Raw genomic sequence first — 20,970 nt, 5'->3', positions numbered from 1 at the left:
ATTACATTTGGTATTTGCTTCCCTCACACTTTGTGTCCAGGTTCCATCTCTCCAACCCAGTGTAAGTATAAAGATTGCCTGACAATGAGGTCCTGAAATTTGTTTCAAAAATCAAAAGGTGTTACAGATCTCATGAATGTGTCCTAAAATGACATAGAGGAATATGAAGTCTTTGAACATAGATACGACCGACTCTGGTTTAACATCCTGTCGCTGCTTGCAAATACAGAAGACTCTTAAATGATCCAGGTTGGGTCACTGTGTGCTAAATTCACATTTCTAAATACCCACTCAACATCCCATGAGTGTCAAATAGATACCATTAACTTACAGCATCTTTCTCCCCACAAACCAGTTTTTCTCAAAGTCTTCCCTTCTCAGGAAATGACATCTATATATGTCCTAATGCTCAATTCTGAGAACTCGGATCATTTTGACTCCTTTTTTCTAACCTCCCATATCTAATACATTGACAGATTCTGTGAGGATGTAAAGTCAGACCAACTTGCCCAGCTCTACCTCTGTCATCCCTGTGCAAGGCACCATTCTATTGCACCTGGATTAATACAGTAGACTCCTGTCTTCCAGCTTGCACCCCCAATCCCCACCCCAATCTCTTCGTCTCCCAAGGCTCCAATGCAAGTGAAACCCATCCAGTGATCTTTTAAACCATAAGTCAAATAATAACACTCATGTGCTCAAACATTCTGCCATTTTACACTTTGATGCTAAATGAAAGCCTTTCAATAACTTATAAAGTCCTACATCATCTGCCACTATGACTCATTTCTTCCTTTTTTCTCATTTCAGGATAGCCTCCTTAGCTTTGGTGCTGTCTCTTGAACAATCCCAGCACACTCTTAGAATGTTATTCTTTCAAATAAGGCCTTGGGGCCATTCCTCACTGCGTTCAAGTCCTAGTCCAAGCACTATGCCCTCAGTGAGACCCTACCTGGCCACCCACTAATGTCCCAAATCACTGCTTCCCACATATTCTACCTACCTTCCTTGCCCTTTATTAATACCTAGATCTTATTTTTATTTGATACATTCGAGGTTTTTATTTATTCATTTGTTGTCTGTTTTCTCCCTTCAAAATATGCTGTACCTGAACTCAAAGATTATTTTGTCTTTGTGTTGGTTTTTTGCACGTTATATGCCCAACTTCTAGAAACATGTTTGAAAATAAATATTTGTCCCATGATAAATATTTGTATTTGATAAATACTCTTGATATGTGAAAGTACTTCTATAGTTATTTAAATCTGTCCATAAAAGAATTTATCTGTTACAAGGAATTAGAGCCATAAAACACCATCACTCCTGTGCTTTACTCAAAAGATCACTGGTATTTGTGATTGGTGCTATTTGCTCCCTCTGCTGACCCTAATTTTGATAGGCTTTGTTGCTATCATCTATTATAACCCATATCACAGGATGATTGAAAATAGCTACGACTTGGTTGGTCCTGAATTCTGCATATTCTTAGTTATATTATCAATTTCTCAACTGGTGATCCCTTTCAACTTGATGTAAACTGATGCAATTCATCATTTTCCTATTTATTTCTTCCCCAGGATAAAAGGTACTGGTTTAATGCTTTTCTCTCTTAATCTAAACAACAATCATGCATTCACTACTCAAAGAGAAAAGACGTGGTCATCAAGGTTTATAAAGCAAATCAGGGTACTTTGCTGGCACATTGTTCTGGAGCCTGAATAACACAGGTAGTTTCATTCTAGATAATGTTTTTCATTAATCCAATTAATTTCTGTTACATAGAGGACAAACATTTGATTATAAGGTAATTAAGCAATGTAGGGAAACTCTAGGATATACTGAAGCATATAAGACAAAAAAAGATATAAATTAAAACTAAAATTAAAGATAAGTACTTTCTGAACTACTGATGGGTCTTGGAGAGATGAGATTTGCAGAGGAGCTTTGACAGAGAATCTCAAGTTATAAAGCATAGTACTTTCTTCATTTAAACACTATTTGTGGTGCTGAACTTAGTTACTGTTCTACGTGTCATTTTTTAAGAAAACGGTCATACAAGGGGTTCTGACAACATGGAGCACTTCTGGACTGTTGGTAACATTAATTTTGGTTTTAAGTGGACTGTTAAGTGCTCACCGCTTCCCAGTTGGGTAGAACCTAGAGCAAGAGTGGCCATCCCAGGCGCAGTAAGGGTCCCTTGCCAGACAGCAGTCAGCACAGGCTGTCCCGTAGATGTGGCAGCGATGCAAGGACACTTGGGAAATCCCTTCATTGGAGCTCACATACAACTGTTGCTATAAGAGGAATGAAGGTGATTTATTTCAGATGTGGAAGTTAGAAGACTTTCAGCAGGAATACATTATAATACATGCCCACAGACCCTTGCATTCATTTAGAAACAGACTAAAAATGAGAAGCAAAGCACAGAAGGATACAAAGCCAAAATAAATAGAATTTTCTTATGTTAATATGCCTATAACATTACCACTTTCCTGCTTAAAACAAAAAAAAAAGAAGCTCAGCACCATGTAGAACGGTAATGTGCTTTAGACATTGGGATTCATTGTTCACTCAGATGTGAGCTCATATATTTCAGACTTAAATTACGGTGTTTTCTTTTCTCTTTGAATGCTCTCAGCAAAACACAAGGAAGTATTCTCATTTTTCAAGTCTGGCAACACATGACTTTGAAAAATTTTAAAAGCCAGGTTTAAAATAAAGGGTACTCTAACAGAAAATAAAATAAAATAAAGGACATTTTAAATTTAGAAGAAAAATAGCAGATAGTAAATATTAGATTAAATGAAAAAAAGGCTTCAAAAGTAGCATATTACTCATTAAAACTAGTTTAAAAATATTGAGGAGAATGTCAGCATTTACATTTAAACATATCTCAAACTTTCTGCATGACCCAGTAACCTTCATCATCCCAAGGAAATCATGAATAAATATTTTATTCTCTTTCATTTGTGGGGTGTCAAGCGCATCTTAAGATACAACTCCAAGGCCTTTAGCTGTGCATAAAAATGTTCTCAGGAGTTAAAGGAAAGAGCCTCTAAGTGACATTCCTTATTTTCCAAATGACTGACAGTATATAATTCAAGTCAGCACAGGATCTCTAAGTTGGAACTTGAATAGATGTGGATGTGAGAGCGCATCTCCCATACATATATATGCTTTTAAGAATTAAATCTGTGGGGGTATAATCGGTCCACCAGGCTCTAAAATCTCTGCAGGCAGACTTCCTGGGTTCCAATCTCAGCTCAGCCACAACCTCACCCTGTAATTTTCTGAATGTCTGCTTCCTTACAATCCAGCACTTGGTCCAAAGTTTTTGTAAGAGATAAATATTGTAGGGGCTCCCACCACATAAAATGTTTAGAATAGTTTTTGTCTTGTAAGTGTTCAATGACTGTTTATTTATTGTAGTAGTAGCAAAATACCAATTAATAGACTACCCATCTATAAGTTTTTAATTCTAATAAATCATTTAAATCATCTCATTCTATTATATCTATAATGTAATTAGTTTATTCAGATCAATTGATTTTTCAGAAATTGTGATAAAATGCTTAGATTGCCATTTAGATGTTCAAATTATAAGAAAATAATTGCATGTTTTGACAATAACCATTGTCCAGGAACATTTGAAACAAATGTTTATTGAGTAAATTAAGTAATTATAGTGAATGTATAAGCTTAACTAAAATGTCTTAAGCACACTAATTTAGGTAAGAAAAGAAGGAACATAGTTTTACCCTAATTCACTTTTAGTTAATCCCATTATTTTGTTATTCTAAGTGCAAAAATAAATTGAAAAATAATAGTATAAAATGAATAATGAAATAGTTTGACTACCAGGAAAGGTAGTAAATTCATGTATTTAAATGTATATATAATGTGCTTCACAATTTTAGTCCTCTCACTTGAATAAATAATACAGTAAGCAGTTATGCAAATGAATTCTAAAAAGTCAAATAATCACCCCTGCCTTGTATCTAACTGTTACAATGAAACATTTCCAACTATCTGCAATATAAAATGTTGGAAATGAATGTAATAGGTGAACTACAAATAAGTTGAAACCTGTAATTTCATGTAAGATTGAAATGCCACACAAATGGTTTTATATCCGTTTTGAATTTTGCTTCTATACTTTCTCTTTGCATTAGATAACTATAAGCAAAGGGATTCCCTGCAGTCTTCAAAGACAATTCTGACTAGGCATCAGCTCCCTAGGACATTAGGCAAAATGACAAATGGCTTCTTGTTACTTGGGAAAATGTTTGCTATGCCCCATACAAACATTTTTACAGATGAGATCTTTAGCTCCATTGTACCTTATTTATTTTTTCTCATAAAGTTTGGTTAAGCGAAAAGAGTGCAAGACTAACTATGGAACACTACATCATCTCTAACAGACCAAATGTGGCAAAGACCACTAAAATTATGTAATCTGTTGTGCAAACACATAAAATCTTTATTCTTGATTCCAAGAAAAATAAGTCTCAGGCTTTGACAGATAGCATTCGCTGAGGACCCACTTTATTTTAGGCAATTTATATGAATTAAATCCTTTGTGAGTAAGGCATTACCTTGCAGATGTAGAAACTTAGGACAGAGAAATTAACTAATTTTTCCAAAATTTTCAGTCAGGTTGGGATTCCAATACTTCTCAACCCCACTCTGAAACTTATTCCATTCCAACTGCACTATTCTACCCCTTACAACTTTCATGGTAACAACTTTGGGCGCTAGACAGGTGTCTGTTTTGTATATGTAGACTACTTTGTGTTTGCCTGTGTAGGAGAAATCAAATTAATTAGAAGATTTCTGATAATAGTCAAAATTTCTTCCTCATATCCTGAGTCCTTAGATTTGAGATATTCAGTTTTTTGACGTATATAAAGCCTAGGAAATAGCATTTCCTTAGAGAATGCACTGCATAGTTCAAGCATGTGACAGCAGTAGGAACTCAAAAGTGGATTGATTACTCATTCCAAGCCCCTGAGAATGTTGAGATATTATAGTAGCCCAAACATTATACTAAGTTCTTCCTTCAGAAAGATTATTTTTTATTTTAGTTGGCTTCACACACTATAATATTTGAGAATATAAGATATACAAATGTTGGAATATCTTTCTGTATATATGTTCTGCTCTGATGAACTTTTATATAAAAATAAACATATTCAGTCTTGCAGTAACAGCTTGTAAATTCTACATCAAAATGACGGTGATTTTTATGGCATACTTTAAGTAGTATCAGTTATTTTGTCAATAGTGAAACTAGTTTCTCAGAAATTATAAAATATATTTTTCATAAAAGCAAAACATTTTAATATGCAAAGAACACCAAACTGGCTTAGTTTTTACCTTTTTGGATGAGATTTTCATTGTTGTTATGGGAACGTGATTCTAAAAAATTTAGAAAATATCATGTTAGTTTCTCATGTGATCCTTAAAAATATTTACATTAAATTTTTAAAAACAATTATTATTATTAAATTTTTAAAAGTCTCATTATTTTTCACTACATGTATATATTTTTCAATAAAGTACATTTCTCTTTTGGGAATAGAGATGGGATTTGTTATACAACATATGCCTAAATTGAAAAAGTAGTAAATTATATTGCATGTATAATTATAGGGATTAGAAAAATAAAAGTTTGAGAAATTTGAGGTAATTGAGAAAAGTGTATCTTGAAACATTGAATATGGAATTGGATCTGGGTACATGGGTAGGGGAGGCTGTGCACCCCATTTGACTTCTCCATAGCATAGGCACTCTGCATAAAACACTATTGTTTACCTGCCAAGTGTTTTGGAAAGATGTATTAGGCTGAACCACACTAATTAATTTTCATTGTTGAAAACAAAGGAATATTGTTAGCAAGGAGTTTCTTTCTATAAATATGAATGAGTGAAAGAACATAAGAATTTTCTGAAATAATAAATCTTTTGAAAGTCACTGTTCATAACTTTACTTCTTAAACATTATTAGTTCCTTTTAAACTTAAAAGTTAAATTCTCATAACTTGATGGTGATCATGGAGATTAATTTGGGTAATTTAAGTGGTAGCAAGTTCTTAAAGTCTAATATAACCCAACTTTTTGGGCTTTCTGGAGTTACAGGTATTTACAAACACTTAGAAAAAGAAATAGTGATATCTTTAACTTTCAATTGTAAGCAAATCAGTTTTGATTGTCTTTTATAAACACATACACACACATACCATGGTTGCTGCTTATAGCCATGTAGGCAACTACTAATAGCCATACCTTCAATTCAACTTACTCTTAGGGAAACTAGACTTATTTTCAGAAAATATGGAGAGGAGTAAAAGAGAAGCTTATGGTTCTTCACTATACAAAAACAAAGCACCTGGTTTTTAAAAGTTACATTTTGAGTTTTCTGCAGTGTACCAGTGGGAGAGTTAGCTAAGGATTTTTTTTTTTATTTCAGTTTAAATACATTACTGCCTTACATACCCAACACAGTATATTATAAACACACCATTATTTTTACCTCAGTCAAGAAAGTGTGATGTGAACACCATCTTGATGACAGTTACTGTATTTGGTAACTCTATCTCTTGATTTAGCTATGTGAATCACCGGCACGTGTGTCAGTATGAAAGCTCAAACATATTTTAGTGGCTCTCTTGGGCTGATGTCCCCCACGTGCACTCCAACTGACTCTAATTTTCCCCTAAGAGTTTATTCTTCATGATGATAACAACAGCATGACTCACGTAACAGACCATCAGTACTTCTCACTTGATCAGGATAACTCATATTTCTTTAAGACGTTTCCATAACAGATATGTTTGGGTTTGTTAAACTCAATTAACATTTACTGACAATTTTTTAAAAAGATATTTCAGTATTATAAATGAAGTGCTCTAATATGGCATCTATGTTATCTTCAGAAAACTCCAGAGTAAGGCACATTATATTATTTTGACCAGTCAGATTGTCTCTATTGTGTTGTATGAGAAAAAAATGTTGCTATTATGTAATTTGGGTTAATCTAGTGAAACAATCAATTTCTTTATAAAACAAGGCATGGGCAAACCGAACAGGTACAGGTGACATTATTTTATGAGTACTATTTTAATATAGTAACATGAAGAATCCAATGCCAGAGTAAGTCTGGCATTAAAGACTATAAATTTCATAACATGCTGAGAAATCTGGCAGAGTTCCTCATATTTTTATTTCTCTTGATTCTTTTTTGTATTTCTTTGCTTTAAAAACTTATTAGCACAATTTAACACAAGCTAAACCTAAGCATTATGTCTTAATCATTTATATACTTATTATTCAGCATTTTTAGTGACCATAAAGGTCTGAAGGATTGAAGGATTGGATCCATGCCACAGTTTCTTTGCTATTCTAATGGATCCTCCTACTGTTATTTTACCCACCTTTCCAAATGCAGATAAGAAAGGCCATTTGAAGTGCCATGATTGATATCATAAGGAGAAAAGGCTAGGCAGGACGCCACAAATCCTTCCTCCTGGTCCACAGATAAATAAAGAAAGGGGTGGGGAACTCCGCACTGACCAGGTGAGATCTTAAGGAACTGTGCTTCCCTGTGTACCAATTTTTTTTGTTTGTTTGTCTTGTTATTCTTTCTTTTACTTTTTTTTTTTTGTAAAGCCCCAAGTTCAAGGAAAAGAAGAAGAAGAACAACAAAAAAATCTCAAATTCAGATAGAACATAAAGTATTAAGTGGAAAAGTACAACATTGTTTAAGGAAGAGTGGCATTTGAATTAAAAGCAATAAAACAAGAGAAAAGCAGTTTTTCTTGAACTTACTGGTCACAAAAATATGAGAAAGTTTATCTAACAATCAATAATGCGAAAGCATTTGTGTTTCAGTGGCTTGTGAAGTGAATGATAAAAGCACTTTCATGGCAAAGACTTGAAGACCTTGACCACAAGAACTCATTTTTTAAAAATAATGATGACCAAAATTCTTCAAGTTGTGATGATAGCTGGAAAAAAAAAAAAGGAATCCTTCTATGTTAAGATAACTTGAAGTGTAAGAAAATACTTCACAAAAATATTTGTTCTATATTTCTCATTTTATCTGATGTTTTCCTACCCTGAAAAATTTATGACATTCATTTATTTGATCTTTTATCAAATATTTTTTCCTCCCAAGTGGCTGTAAGATTAAAGAATTGTATTTTTCTTGAATGTTCTGAGATTAATAGAAGAGATGATCAGACCTTAAAGACTTCCAGCTCCTCTAGAATGAGCTCTCCGCTGGTGGAGCTGTTATTGGGCAGAACCACCACCTTTTGCACAGTTCCCCGATCTAAAGTAAAGAGAGAAACAATGAGATGTTATAATGTTGTTTAGAGGAAAGAAAGGCATTTAAACATAAGACTACTGCTTTAGAACTTATTATTTATGTATTTGATCATCAAAAATATATTGAATATGTTGAACAATTACCATTTACAATACATGGAATTTATTTCATAACTCATATTTCATAACATTTAAAAGAAACAAGTATAAACATCTTATATCTTGTATATATTGGGTATAGGCCTGACTGAGAGAGAAGGAAAGAATGTGCAGATGACTGTAATCTAAAGTTCTGAACAAAATGTTTTTTAAATATAACGTATAACTTTAAGTTTGTTCCTTAAGAATATTACTTGCTTCTCCAAAATAACTTTATAAAGTGATGCTTCAACCATTTTGTTAATAATGACACATAATGACTTCATTATCTGAAGAAAGATTCCTGTAAATAAATTTTTATATTAATTATATAATAAGTTACTAGTACTGAAAAAATGGACATTTGATCTGTAGCTGTGAATGTTTAGACATGGTGAAATGTTTCACTCCCACTTCAAACTAAGTTTCTAAAGAGAAATGGAATCTTGGCTTTGTTTAGGTGTGAATACCTATGTACAGGATAATCATATTGTTTCCACAAATTTATTTATCTTTAGGCAATTTTTTTGGATGTTCTTAAAATGCAAGGAAAACTGTGAAATTAGATGGGCCAAACAAACTAAAGCAAACACAAAATTTACTCATATTTCCAGAGAGTGACAAAAATACTAATGCCAAAATAAGTGTAGTGATACAAAAAGAAAATGTTACTTAAATCAAAATTTGTATTTGAGATAGTTTCATATAGTCACATAAGCATTTTATGCTCATATTATTATGGTGCTCTACCAAGCACATAAACTTAGTTCTAAAAGAAACTGGCTGTGATTTAGTCATGTGAGGTTAAAGTAAATTTGTGAGTAATGAGGTGAAGTAAAAATATATTTCTATAAAATTTTTAATGAGCTATATCATAAACATCAAGTTATTACTTTCAAATTATAAATGTTAATTCATGATTTATAGATATCAACAGATAATTCAGCACTTTTTAGTTCTGTTGACAAATATTGATAAGAAGAGTCAACTTGAATTAAATAATATAGTCCTTAATTCAGATAGAGCACTAACCTCCAAAATTTATAAAGAACTTACAAAACTTTACACCAAAAATACAAAGAACCCAATCAATAAATGGGCCAGGGAGCTGGACAGACACTTTACAGAAGAAGATATACAGGAGATTAATAAATATATGAAAAAGTTTTCAACATCACTAGTAATTAGAAAAATGCAAATTAAAACAACTCTAAGATTTTATCTTACTCCAATTAGAATGGCTATTATCAAGAACACAAAAATAATAGATGTTGGCATGGATGTGGAGAAAAAGGCACACTTTTACATTGCTGGTGGAGTTGCAAATTGGTGCAGCCACTCTGGAAAGCAGTGTGGAGAATTCTCAGAAAACTTGGAATGGACCCACCTTTTGACCCAGTTATCCCACTCCTCGGTTTATACCCAAAGGACTTAAAATTAGCATACTACAGTAACGCAGTAACATTAATGTTTATAGCAGTTCAATTCACAATAGCTAGATTGTGGAACCAACCTAGATGCCCTTCAACAGATGAATGGTTAAAGAAACTATGGTATACATACACAATGGAATATTATTCAGCCATAAAGAAGAATGATATTATGGCATTTGCAGATAAACAGATGAAATTGGAGAGTATCATGCTAAGTGATATAAGCCAATCCAAAACCCTCAAAGGCCAAATGTTTTCCATGATAAGTGGATGATGATATATAATGGGGGTGGGGGGATGGAATGTGAGTGAAGAATGGTGGAACTTTAGATTACATAGAAGGAAATGAGAGGGAGGAAGGGGTGGCGGTATAAAAGATGGTGGAATGAGACAGACATCATTACCCTATGTACATGTATGATTACATGAATGGTATGAATCTATATTGTGCACAACCATAGAAATAAAATGATGTACCCCATTTGTGTACAATGAATCAAAATGTAGTCTGTGAAAAAAAAATCATTTAGTGATTAATATTACAAATCTCAAATCTCCCATCTCAGATTGGCTTTTAGTGCACAGGCAAGAGTCATTCTGACACAAAAGATCTCATTTCATGTTTACAGTTTGTACTTTACAAACTTCATAGAAAGACCCCCAAAAAATCTTAATAAAAAAAACATAAATTCAACATTAAATGGCAGAACTAGAAATATAAAAACCTACGAAAAGACAAAATTATACAGAAAAATCAAGACAGAGAGGGGTTGCCAGAACAATCTCTAAAACTTGTGAGGGTTCAACATATGAGCACATGATCTTAGAAATTCCACAGTTCATTCTGTATTTTAAAATCCACTGCTTAAACTACACTAAAAAACAACAAGCCTCCCAAAACTTTGTAGGTTCAAGGAGTAATTTAAAATCTCTGAAATTTCTGATTCATTGAGCCACTGCCTTAGAATCATCCCTGTCTTTTAGGAAGATAAGTAATGTATTGGAAGTGGGGAAACACTTGGGGATGCTGTGCAGATATGTATCACAACTGAAAATGAATAAATGTGGCTGGGCGTGTTCCTCACTTCCTATAAACAATCCATTACAATGAGCAGAGCAGATATCTAGGGGAATACAACATACCAAAAACAAAATAAAACAAACAAAACAAATTAAACACAAATACACACACTAATCAGAAAGAGATGGAATTGACAGCTACAGCAAGATTTGTGTGGTACGGTGTGTGTACATAGGTATATAGAGGCCCCAGTGGAATACTTCTTGAATGGATCATTGGGGATGGGATACAAAATCTTTGCTTCAGGTCATGTTATAATAAATGTCACGTTCTTTAAAAAAAGAGGAGTTTTAGGGTTCCCTGCTGCTGGTCCTAAGGATCACTACCATTCTCTATAACAGCAACAAAGTCTTTCTTTGAGTAGAGAGTGAATAGAAGCTGGGAATAACCACAGTCCCTAGGAAAACTGCCAAAGGGTTATCCTGATTACAAAGTTTTCAAAGATAAACTACCAGCTCTAAAAAAAATGGAGCAATTGGCTTGGTTTAGTCATTCCATAATGTATACATATATCAAAACATCACATGGTTCATCAAAAACATATACAATTTTTAGTTGTCAGTTAAAAAAACCTAAAAAAATTAGCAAATGCTCTCAAATGAGACTACTGTATCCTAAATTTTGTTCACCTAATATGTTAACTTACTATGAGAATAAAATTTTATGTTATCATTTTCTTCTGGAAGGGCCATTCATAAAATATTACATAAAGAAAAAGTATAAAATGAGCTCATAAAAATAATGTAAACCCTGTTTTTGACTCATTCACAGTAAAAGGTAGAAAAGGTAGAATATTGCTTTTACTTATTGCTTTTCTGTTATTTTGCATAGTTTTTATGTTGTTGGTAATGATGAATTTCCTATACAGAAAATACTTTAATGACATCCTTAGGCTGTATTATTCACTACTAAAATATAAGTAGACTTGGGTTGTCTTCCATCAATTTTTACTCAGTGACTCAACAAGAAATTATTGAATGCCTTAAGTGAGTCAGATAATACAGATGCAAAGATAAATAAGCATAGTACTCACGAGTTCAGAGTTTAGAATTTATGGTTTTTTGAGCAGTAAGTGTGTTCCCATTAAAATGTTAGTCATCGTGAGATATGCATTCCAGAATGGCCATAAAACTCCCCATTACTTATGTCTACATAAAGCCATCTCTGTACCCTTTCGTTTGAAGATGATAATACAGTCATCAAATGTCTTCCTTCTAGGGGTGGTGAGAATGGTATTCCTTGAATGTCCTCATAACTATAAATCCTTTTTACTGCTCTGTAGAATTGGGATATTGCTCTCATACACTTGGGAAAAGCACATGCTTACAATACAGTTACAATGAAGCAAAGTTCTTTTTTTCCTGAATCCTTGCTTGCCTTGTGTGTAAAATGTAGGTAATAACAGATATCTGTTATATCTGTTGCTAAAGCCTTCCCTCACTCACGTCCCCTACTTTGGTACCACACTTTGAGTCACCTTTGGAAACAGCACCTCTGGCATTCTCAGTCTACACCATTTCCTTCCTTCCAGCTCCAGGATACATCCCCTTGCCTCTGGGATTCACACAGAAGTAGGCACAAGACCAATTCAGGAGCTATCTCTGGGAATTAGGTAAGTTGGAGTTTCTTTGTATAGGGAGCCTGAAAGTCCTTCATATCTAGAGGAACTGAAGTCATAGCTGCTACTACATGAAGAGATTTCATATGAAAATTAGCAATGCAGGTGAAAGCAGAACTGAAAGATGGAGAAATAAGTTCTGACATCATCTTAGCACAAATTTGACTCAGTCTGAGACTGTTCTCTTGATGTCCCAGAAGGGAAAAATCGTTTTAGCTAGCAACTAATAAGATGTGTGTTCACTTTCAGTTGAAAGAGTTCTAATTAAATGAATAACACACGGAAATTGCCTTGAATGTTGAATGGTACGTAATGGTAATGTAAGTAGAAGTTATTTTTTAGTTCCAGTTCTTCTGCCTTCTAAGCTTTTGACATTACAGGAGTCGCTTTCTTTTACTGAACCTCAATTTCTGCATTTATAATATCCAAATAATACGTCCTTGAATACATGAAAGCACTGACATGTTAATAAGTAGGACAAATCATAGAAGTGATCTCCATCATGTACACTTATCCACAAAGATAGCATAGTAGACTTATCAATTTGCATTAGTGATTTTAATTTTATTTTCCTTCATTGTCATTTCTGGACAAGTTTCTTTTCTGCCTTAATTATTTTACACTATCTAGGTTTCCTTTCTTTCTTTCTTTTTAATACAAGGGATTAGAGCAATAATCCTTACAACTTTCCTCTGTCTCCAAGAGATCAGCATGCATTTACAGCACAGTAGGTGTTGGCTGTCTCAAACAAATGATCAAACATAGCTCATTACCCAGCAAGTCATTTGAATAATCATTGTATATCTATCTCCTGGGATGCATTTAAACTACAGCCCTTAGAGGGTTTCCCTGGAAACTGATGGGCCAAACTGTGCTTACCTCTGGATTTGGGGAAACACTGCCTCCTTCATCATATCCAGTCGGTCCCTTCCCCCGGTGACAAACCTATCAAATTACTGTAGTCCAGGCTGGCTTCACAGGTGTGTGACCTACACAGTCATAGGAGCTCCTGTGCTCAAAAGAGCTGCATGTTTGATTTAATGCACTTTTGCATCCTTAAAAGTATTAATACCTTTTTAACAAAGGACCCTGAATTTTCATTTTGCAACATGCCCTACAATTATGCAGCCAGTTATAATTCTATAATTTAGTAATTAATACTAATTTATACCAGGTGAAAAGCAGCCTTATTCACTTCAGTAAAGATGACATACAATTCCCAAAGTCAGACACTCATCACTTCCTACTTTTGCTCTCTCTTCTCCATAGTGTCTCTGGATGTCATCCTAGGCAGCCAGCCCAGTGCCTGACTTTCGAATAGCAATATTATCAGATAGTCAGTTCTAGTATTTCTTAATTAAGAATTATAAAAGATAATTCATACTTGTTTAATGTAATTCTTCCTTTATTATAATTTTATGAACCACTTTGATATTTTTTATTAAAATAAACTTATTTAAAAAAAGAGCTGGCAAGTGAAATCTCTGGCAAATGAAAGCTCCTTAGCTGCGAAGGAAGTATGACTAGACATCTTACATTGTTAGTTTGTATGATTAGATCTGAACAAATGGCTGCTTTATTTCATGTTAAAATAGCCATTTAAATAGTGGTCATTTGCTTGATAGGTTACCATGCTGCTGATACATTATTTAAATGGAATTTTTAAAAATTGAGAATAAAACTGAATCATGAGTTTATAAAATCTTTATTAGTAGTTTACTGAATCCATTTTTAAGAGGTGGCAATTCTACTCATGTATTCCCCTGTTGCAAAAAAAAAAAAAAGCATATGCATTTCTAAATGAGGTCATTTATCACCATTTCTTAACATTTAGTAAGTTCTCACACAGGAAGCCTTGAATAGGTAATTGAAGAGCTCTGATGTTGACACCTTTTACATCATCTCTGAGGCAGTTAGAGCCCCAGCTGGTCACCAAAGGCATCCTAAGTGTCTCTATTTCAGGGGTGGACCTCCCAAAGGCAGTGTCAATAAAAGCTATCTAATCAGCATCTTTAGAAGTGTATTGATGCTAGAGTTTGTAGGGTCATATAAATTTGAAAGCACTGGGTTCACCTAAGTTCAATGGACTTCTTTGCTGCAGAATCTTTTTAGAAAGGTTAAAATGCTTTTCTGCATTGTAAGGAAAATAAAGTATTCAGTGACTTTCAAGTTCCTTTGCTGATGCCATTAATTTCACTTAGCTTCTTAGTACCTCAAGCCATGTTGAATTATACAAATAGTTTCTCAGAGTGTGGCTTTCACATTACCTCTCTCAAAGTCACCTAGGGAGCTTACTAAAAATACAGATGCTGATTCCCATGGTAAATAACAGACTAGAATTTTTAGAAAATTTGCATATTGATAAGCTTTACAGAAAAACATATGTCTGCTCAAAAATTGAGAAGCAGTATAATTCTTTTTAACCTAGTTCATTTCTTGGTAGATGTCTATATTTATCAAAGAAGAAGCTACCAAATTGGTATTTTTAATATAAATTTGTTAATTGTTATTTTCTTTTTTGTCTGAATTTAGCTTATTATAACATTTCCTACTGATGTATAATTTATTTGCAATGTAATAAAAACACAATGTAAAAATACCAAGCAAAATTATAATAAAGAAGTTTCAGATATTTTGAAAATCAGAGTGTGCATATCATATATAAATATATATAATTATACATATATGACATGAAATAACAAAAATAATACTAAATCTGCAAACATTAAAATGACAAACCTTATAGTTTATTGATATTGATATAAGAAGAAAAGAGAGTTCAAATTCTTTCAACAGAAATATCATAGGGAAGCTGGGTATGATGGCATATGCCTGCAATTCCAGTGACTCAGGAAACTGAGGCAGGAAGTTCTCAAGTTCAAGTTCAGCTGCCACAACCTTAGCTGAGGCCCTAAGTAACATAGTGAAATCCTGTCTCAAAATAAAAAATTTAAAAAAGGACTGGATGTGGCTCAGTGGTAAATGTCTCTGGGTTTAATCTCTAGCACCACCACCCCCCCCCAAAAAAAAAAAAAAAAAAAAAAGAAAAAGAAAAAAAAGAGAAAAAGGAAATAGCATAAGGAAAGTCATTCCGAAGGACAATATGGTCATTGACCATGATGGAGTAATTGATATTATAGTACTTTCCTCCAGTAAACAGCTGTAACGCTGCTCAAACTGAATGCAGCAATTCTTTTTAGATAATAGGTAGCAGGCAGTGCAAGACTAAAAGAAAGAGTACTTACAAGTTAATCCTCATGACCACTTCACTGTCTGCCTGGGAATAATTCCAACAGAGGCTCAGAGAGCTAGGTTCCAAGTACAACATGGAGGTCTCACTGAGATGAGGAGGTAGATAGGAAAATTTGGAGCAGCAGAAGGAAATGAATTCCACGGAACCAGACAGACAGGGAGAGAGAGGGACTGCTGCCCAGCAGGAGATTTCAAAAATCCATGTGGAAACACCCTGTGAGTCTGTGGCTGAATCTTGGGCAATATTTTTGCAGACTGAGAGTGCTAAGTCTTAACAGATTGTACCTGCTATGGGGAGAAGGGAACAGATTAATTATACATTCAGCAGTTCTACAGGAAAAGCAATGCTGGGTAAAGTTGGAGTTCTGGCCTCATTCAGATCCCATCAACACCCTGTTAGAACTCTTGGCATCCAAATGACATAAGAAAGGCTGAGCCTTTAAGTGTAATGTCACATGCTTAAAGTAGGACACAGTTTAGGCCTGTCCTAACAAAACCTATAACCAATAACCTCAGAAAACATGGAAAGAAAGAATTTGGACTGGAGTCCTGCAAAACTGGAGTGACTTTGAGCATATGTTAGAACAAAAAGCAAAATGAGACCAAACTAGTTAAAGGTAACCAGCTAATAAAGTGCTTGCTGTAATAAGAATTAGTACTATTCAGAAGAGGGTAACAGAATCCAAAGTCCCAAAGTCAGGGTATTATCTGTAATGTCAAGCATTCAATAACAAAATTCGTTATGCATAAAAAAGGAAGATGTGATCAACATCAAGAAAAATAAGGAAGACCTCCCAGATTTTTGATTTGACAAAGCAGATAAAGCTATTATAGATATGATCAAATAGTTAAAAGGAGATTGTTTAAAAACTAAAGGAAAATATAATCTTAATGAGTTAACTGAAAGAAACTCAGCAAAGAAATATATTCTTGAAAATGAAAATTTTAGAACTAAAAATATAAAACTTGTGATAAAATATTAAAACCATGGACTTAATAGCATATTTGGAAATTGGAATTGAAAGAAAAAAAAAAGTCAATGTATCAATAAGAACCCATTTGACTGGAAGAACCCTTTTGACTGGAGAAAAAAAGAAAAGAGTGAAGAGTCTTCTGGTCTGTGTGGGATCATTAAATGGCCTCACTGGTGTGTAATTAGAGTTTCACAGGAGATCAGGGAGAAATTGGGGAAGAAAAACATGGGAAGAAATAATGACTGAAAAGTTTCCAAGTTTGATGGAAAGTATATGTTACAGAATTTTTTGAGAATAAAGTTGAGCAAATATATAAAGAGCCAAACTTTGGCACAGTATATTTAAATTTATGAAAACAAAACATAGAAAAAAAACCTTGAAATTAATGAGAGAGAGAGAGAGAGGGTGAGAGAGAGAGACAGACACTAGGTCATAGAAACAAGGAACATAATTAGTGGTGAATTTTTATGAGAAACAATGAACAATGGCAGGCAGATGATAGTGAAATGATATTATTTAAAGGTCAAAAGAATAAAAGTAGATTCAGAATTCTGTATCTATGGAAAATATTCTTTACAAATGAAGGGGACAATAATCATTTTTTGATTAATAAAAGCTATGAAAATGTGTTGCCTGTAGACTTTGAAGAAATACTAAAGGGTGTCTTAGTCTGCAGCTAAATAGTAAAAAATGGAAACTCAGGTCTGTATGAAGGAACAAGAAGAACCAGATAGGACCGTTTTTCAGTTTGGTTTGCAAATATGCATTTTTAAACTGCTGTAGATGTTTACCAACATGATAAGAACTGACATAAGAACTGACATGAAGACAAAGCTATCCCCTTCTCCTTCCTACAGAGGACAGAGATAAAAATTCCAAAGAAAGAAGCTTGAGCCTATATGAAAGCACTTCTAAAACCCACCCTACCACTGTGTTTTTCAGTTTTGTAAACCAACAACTCTTCTTTTAATATAACAAACACAAAAAGGACACTTCCAATAATCTTAAGTGACAGCAAAATAAAATTATACCCGCTCAAAAAAAAAAAAGCCAGTTGAACTATTTGTGATATCTTACAAAATATTTTTTTAAATCAGTATTTATAGTATAGTACCTGCATATTAGTAGGAAATTACACTCTATTTTTAATGTGGACACAGTCAATATCTTTTATCCATAGTCCTAAAACTCAAAAAGGGTTTTTTAAAAAATTAGTTTGGTTGGTGGTAAAACTAGCCCTGACTTGAACTAATTTGGTGGCACATCCTGACCTGCGCTGACTTAAAGCTATTTATGGTCCTTATTTATTTCATACAGTTTGAAGATGTCGCTGTTTCACTGTAGAAACAGTCCCATGGTGCTGTGTGCTGTTAGGGGTGTGGTCCAAGGTTCTGAAAGGCATCTTGTAGAAGTGCACATTAGCTTCCCTATTCAAGGACTTCTAAATCCTGAAACACATCTGGTTTCAAATAAGGGAACGTAAACTACAATTGCTTTTCTTCCTCTTTTTTTAAAATCTATTTTCCACTTTTTCAAAATATGTATATGCAACTTTAGCACAATAAAAATAACAATTGAAGAGATACAGTTAAATAAGTCTATAGACTGAAATCAAGTTGTTTTAACATAGCATATAAATCATCAAAAGTCAAGTTGCTTAAACTACTAATCCAGGACACCACAATTACGTTTTTCTGACAGCAATTATACTGCAAGGGGCTACTACTAATTAGAATTGTTCCCCATGAGTTGAACACTGGGTACTTGAAAGTGCATGGTGATGGTTCTTTTAGCAGTTAGCACTCAGGTGTAGAAAACCATTGCTCAATAACATCCCAGTTAAAAGCAATTCCCACAATGCTGCTGAATGGATATATGAATGATATCCATATATCCATTTCCCCTGTTTTTTGCACATGCTAGTGGTATAAACTTGACAACACTTGTGGCATGTAATCTTTCTTATTTCTCTATAAAATATGAAAATAGTATTTGCCCTACGTACCTGATAAGGCTGCTTAAGAACCAAGGATAGAGTCTATGTGAACTTCCTTGAAACTAAAGAAAATATAATTAATTTTACTCTGCATGATATGAAATTATATTTCCTTTTCCTACTCTTCATGTCTTATATAAATTATCCATTTATTTTTCTTCCATATGAATGCTGTACTTGAATTTATAATTTCCAAACAAAAGAAATACTTCAAAAATTACCCCTGACTGGTCTTGATCTGTCATAAAAGTTCTTTGTTTTCTCTCTCCCATCCACCCTTTCTTTTTTTCTTTCTTACTTTTTTTTTTTTCTTTCAGCTTTTCCTAATAGAGTGTCTACTCAAATTTAGGCAATACTGTAAACTAATTACATGCATAGGGCTCATTGCCTGATTTCTCCCACAAGAACAGGAGCTCTGTGAAAAGAGAGGCATTCGTACATTCTGCTCATTATTTATGTCTAGTGAATGGAACGGTTTCAGGATATATAACAGGCACCACAATGTTTATTAAATATATAGATATAGTCTATGGTTTAGGTGTGAGGTGTCTCCCAAAAGCTCATGTGTGAAACAATGCAAGAGAGTTTAGAGGTGAAGTTATTGGTTATGAGAGCCTTAACCTAATCAGTACATTAATCTGCTATAGGGATTAACTGGGTGGTAACTGTAGGCTGGAGGAGCTAGGTCTCTGGAGCATGTCTTTGGGGTGTATATTTTTTTCTCTATAAGCAGAGCTCTCTGTGCTTCTTGGTGCCATTTCCTGAGCCACTTTCCTCTGCTACACTCTTCTGCCATGATCTTCTGCCACACCTGGGCCGAGAGCAATGGAGTGGGTCGTCTATGAACTGAGACCACTTAAACTGTGATCCCCAAAATACTGTGAGTATTTTGTGAGCCCCCCAAAACTGTGAGCCTCCTCTAAAATTGTTCCTGTCAGGTATTCTGGTCACAGCAGTGAAAAAGTTGATTAATTGAACAATATATATATATATATATATATATATATATATATATATATATATATATATAATGTCTCCAAGCACCCATTTAATGCATACTAATTACTGGACAGTACACTCAGGGTTTTACAGACATTATCTCATTTACCCTTTTAAAATAAGTTCATAAAATAGGTGGAAATAAGGAAATGAGATTTAGAGATGTTTGCTCAAGGTCATGCAGCTGATAAATGATAGAGGTCAGTCATTCTAACCAAGGGTCTTTGAATAACAAAATGTTCCCTATTTTGCCCTGAAGTTTACCAAAGAATAATATTAAAAACCATCCTAACAACTTAGTCTGTATTTAACATGGTTTTCGAGAAATCCCAACCAAAATTAGAAATGGTCATTATGAAGAAAATCTCTGAAAATTTTAATTACATACTATACCACCGCATGTTGACCTAGAATTCTACAGGTAAAACACACACAAGCTTATAACCATTACTACTGTGGAAAGTTTCAACTCTACTTTTAGGTCAGTTAACAAAAGGTAGACTTCTGTGACAAAGTTGCAAAAAGAATCTGTAGACCAATAACTTTACTGAACTAGTAATTAGATAATGAAGAGTGACTGAATTATGCTTTGATTTAATTGAGGCATAACAAAAAAATTTGTAGAGGAGAAAAATTTGCCCCTTTTAAAAGTTGAGCTTATATTTTTATTTAACTGTAGTATCTGTCTTCACTAAAATATCTACTTATTCTAGTATATCAAAGTGTTTAAAAAGTTTAAAATTAGTATATTTGTGTATTCTGGTTCTAGAAACATTTTATCTCTAAGGATTAAGATAAACATTATAGTATTGTATCACCTCAAGTGAATATCCATCACCTTATGGGTTATTAAAATTGTTACCCGCTGATATAGCTAAGAATTCTCAGAGATTAAGCAACCACTAAAATTTATGTTTCAGGATTTTATAAATTGCTAAAAGTTACATAGCCCATATTTCAGGATTTTGTACTACACTGCATCAAGAATTGCTTTTATTTAGATTTCCATTTTAAACAAATTGACTCACCTCGAATAATGCAGGTATACTTTGCAAGCATTTCCTGATCCTACACAGGCTACTCCAACTAAATTTCCAAACACATAAAATTAGGGTAACCCTTTCTATTTAATGCTTCATTATTTGGGGAAAG

At 33.7% G+C, this 20,970-nt stretch overlaps 1 protein-coding gene across 1 annotated transcript in view; it reads right to left on the bottom strand.

Annotated features, from left to right (window-relative positions):
* Sema3c (semaphorin 3C) overlaps nt 1-20,970 on the bottom strand; it is a 157,432-nt gene that overhangs the window by 10,398 nt on the left and 126,064 nt on the right. Inside the window, exons 13-15 of the mRNA XM_047560600.1 lie at nt 8,243-8,331; nt 5,377-5,418; nt 2,137-2,294 (exon numbers count right to left, since the gene is read on the bottom strand). Coding sequence (XP_047416556.1) covers nt 2,137-2,294; nt 5,377-5,418; nt 8,243-8,331 — 289 coding nt within the window. The remainder of the gene's footprint in view (nt 1-2,136; nt 2,295-5,376; nt 5,419-8,242; nt 8,332-20,970) is intronic.

This window comes from Sciurus carolinensis, chromosome 8 (assembly GCF_902686445.1).
Source record: "Sciurus carolinensis chromosome 8, mSciCar1.2, whole genome shotgun sequence".
Lineage (NCBI taxonomy): Eukaryota > Metazoa > Chordata > Mammalia > Rodentia > Sciuridae > Sciurus > Sciurus carolinensis.
This window is presented reverse-complemented; position numbering and strand designations above follow the sequence as displayed.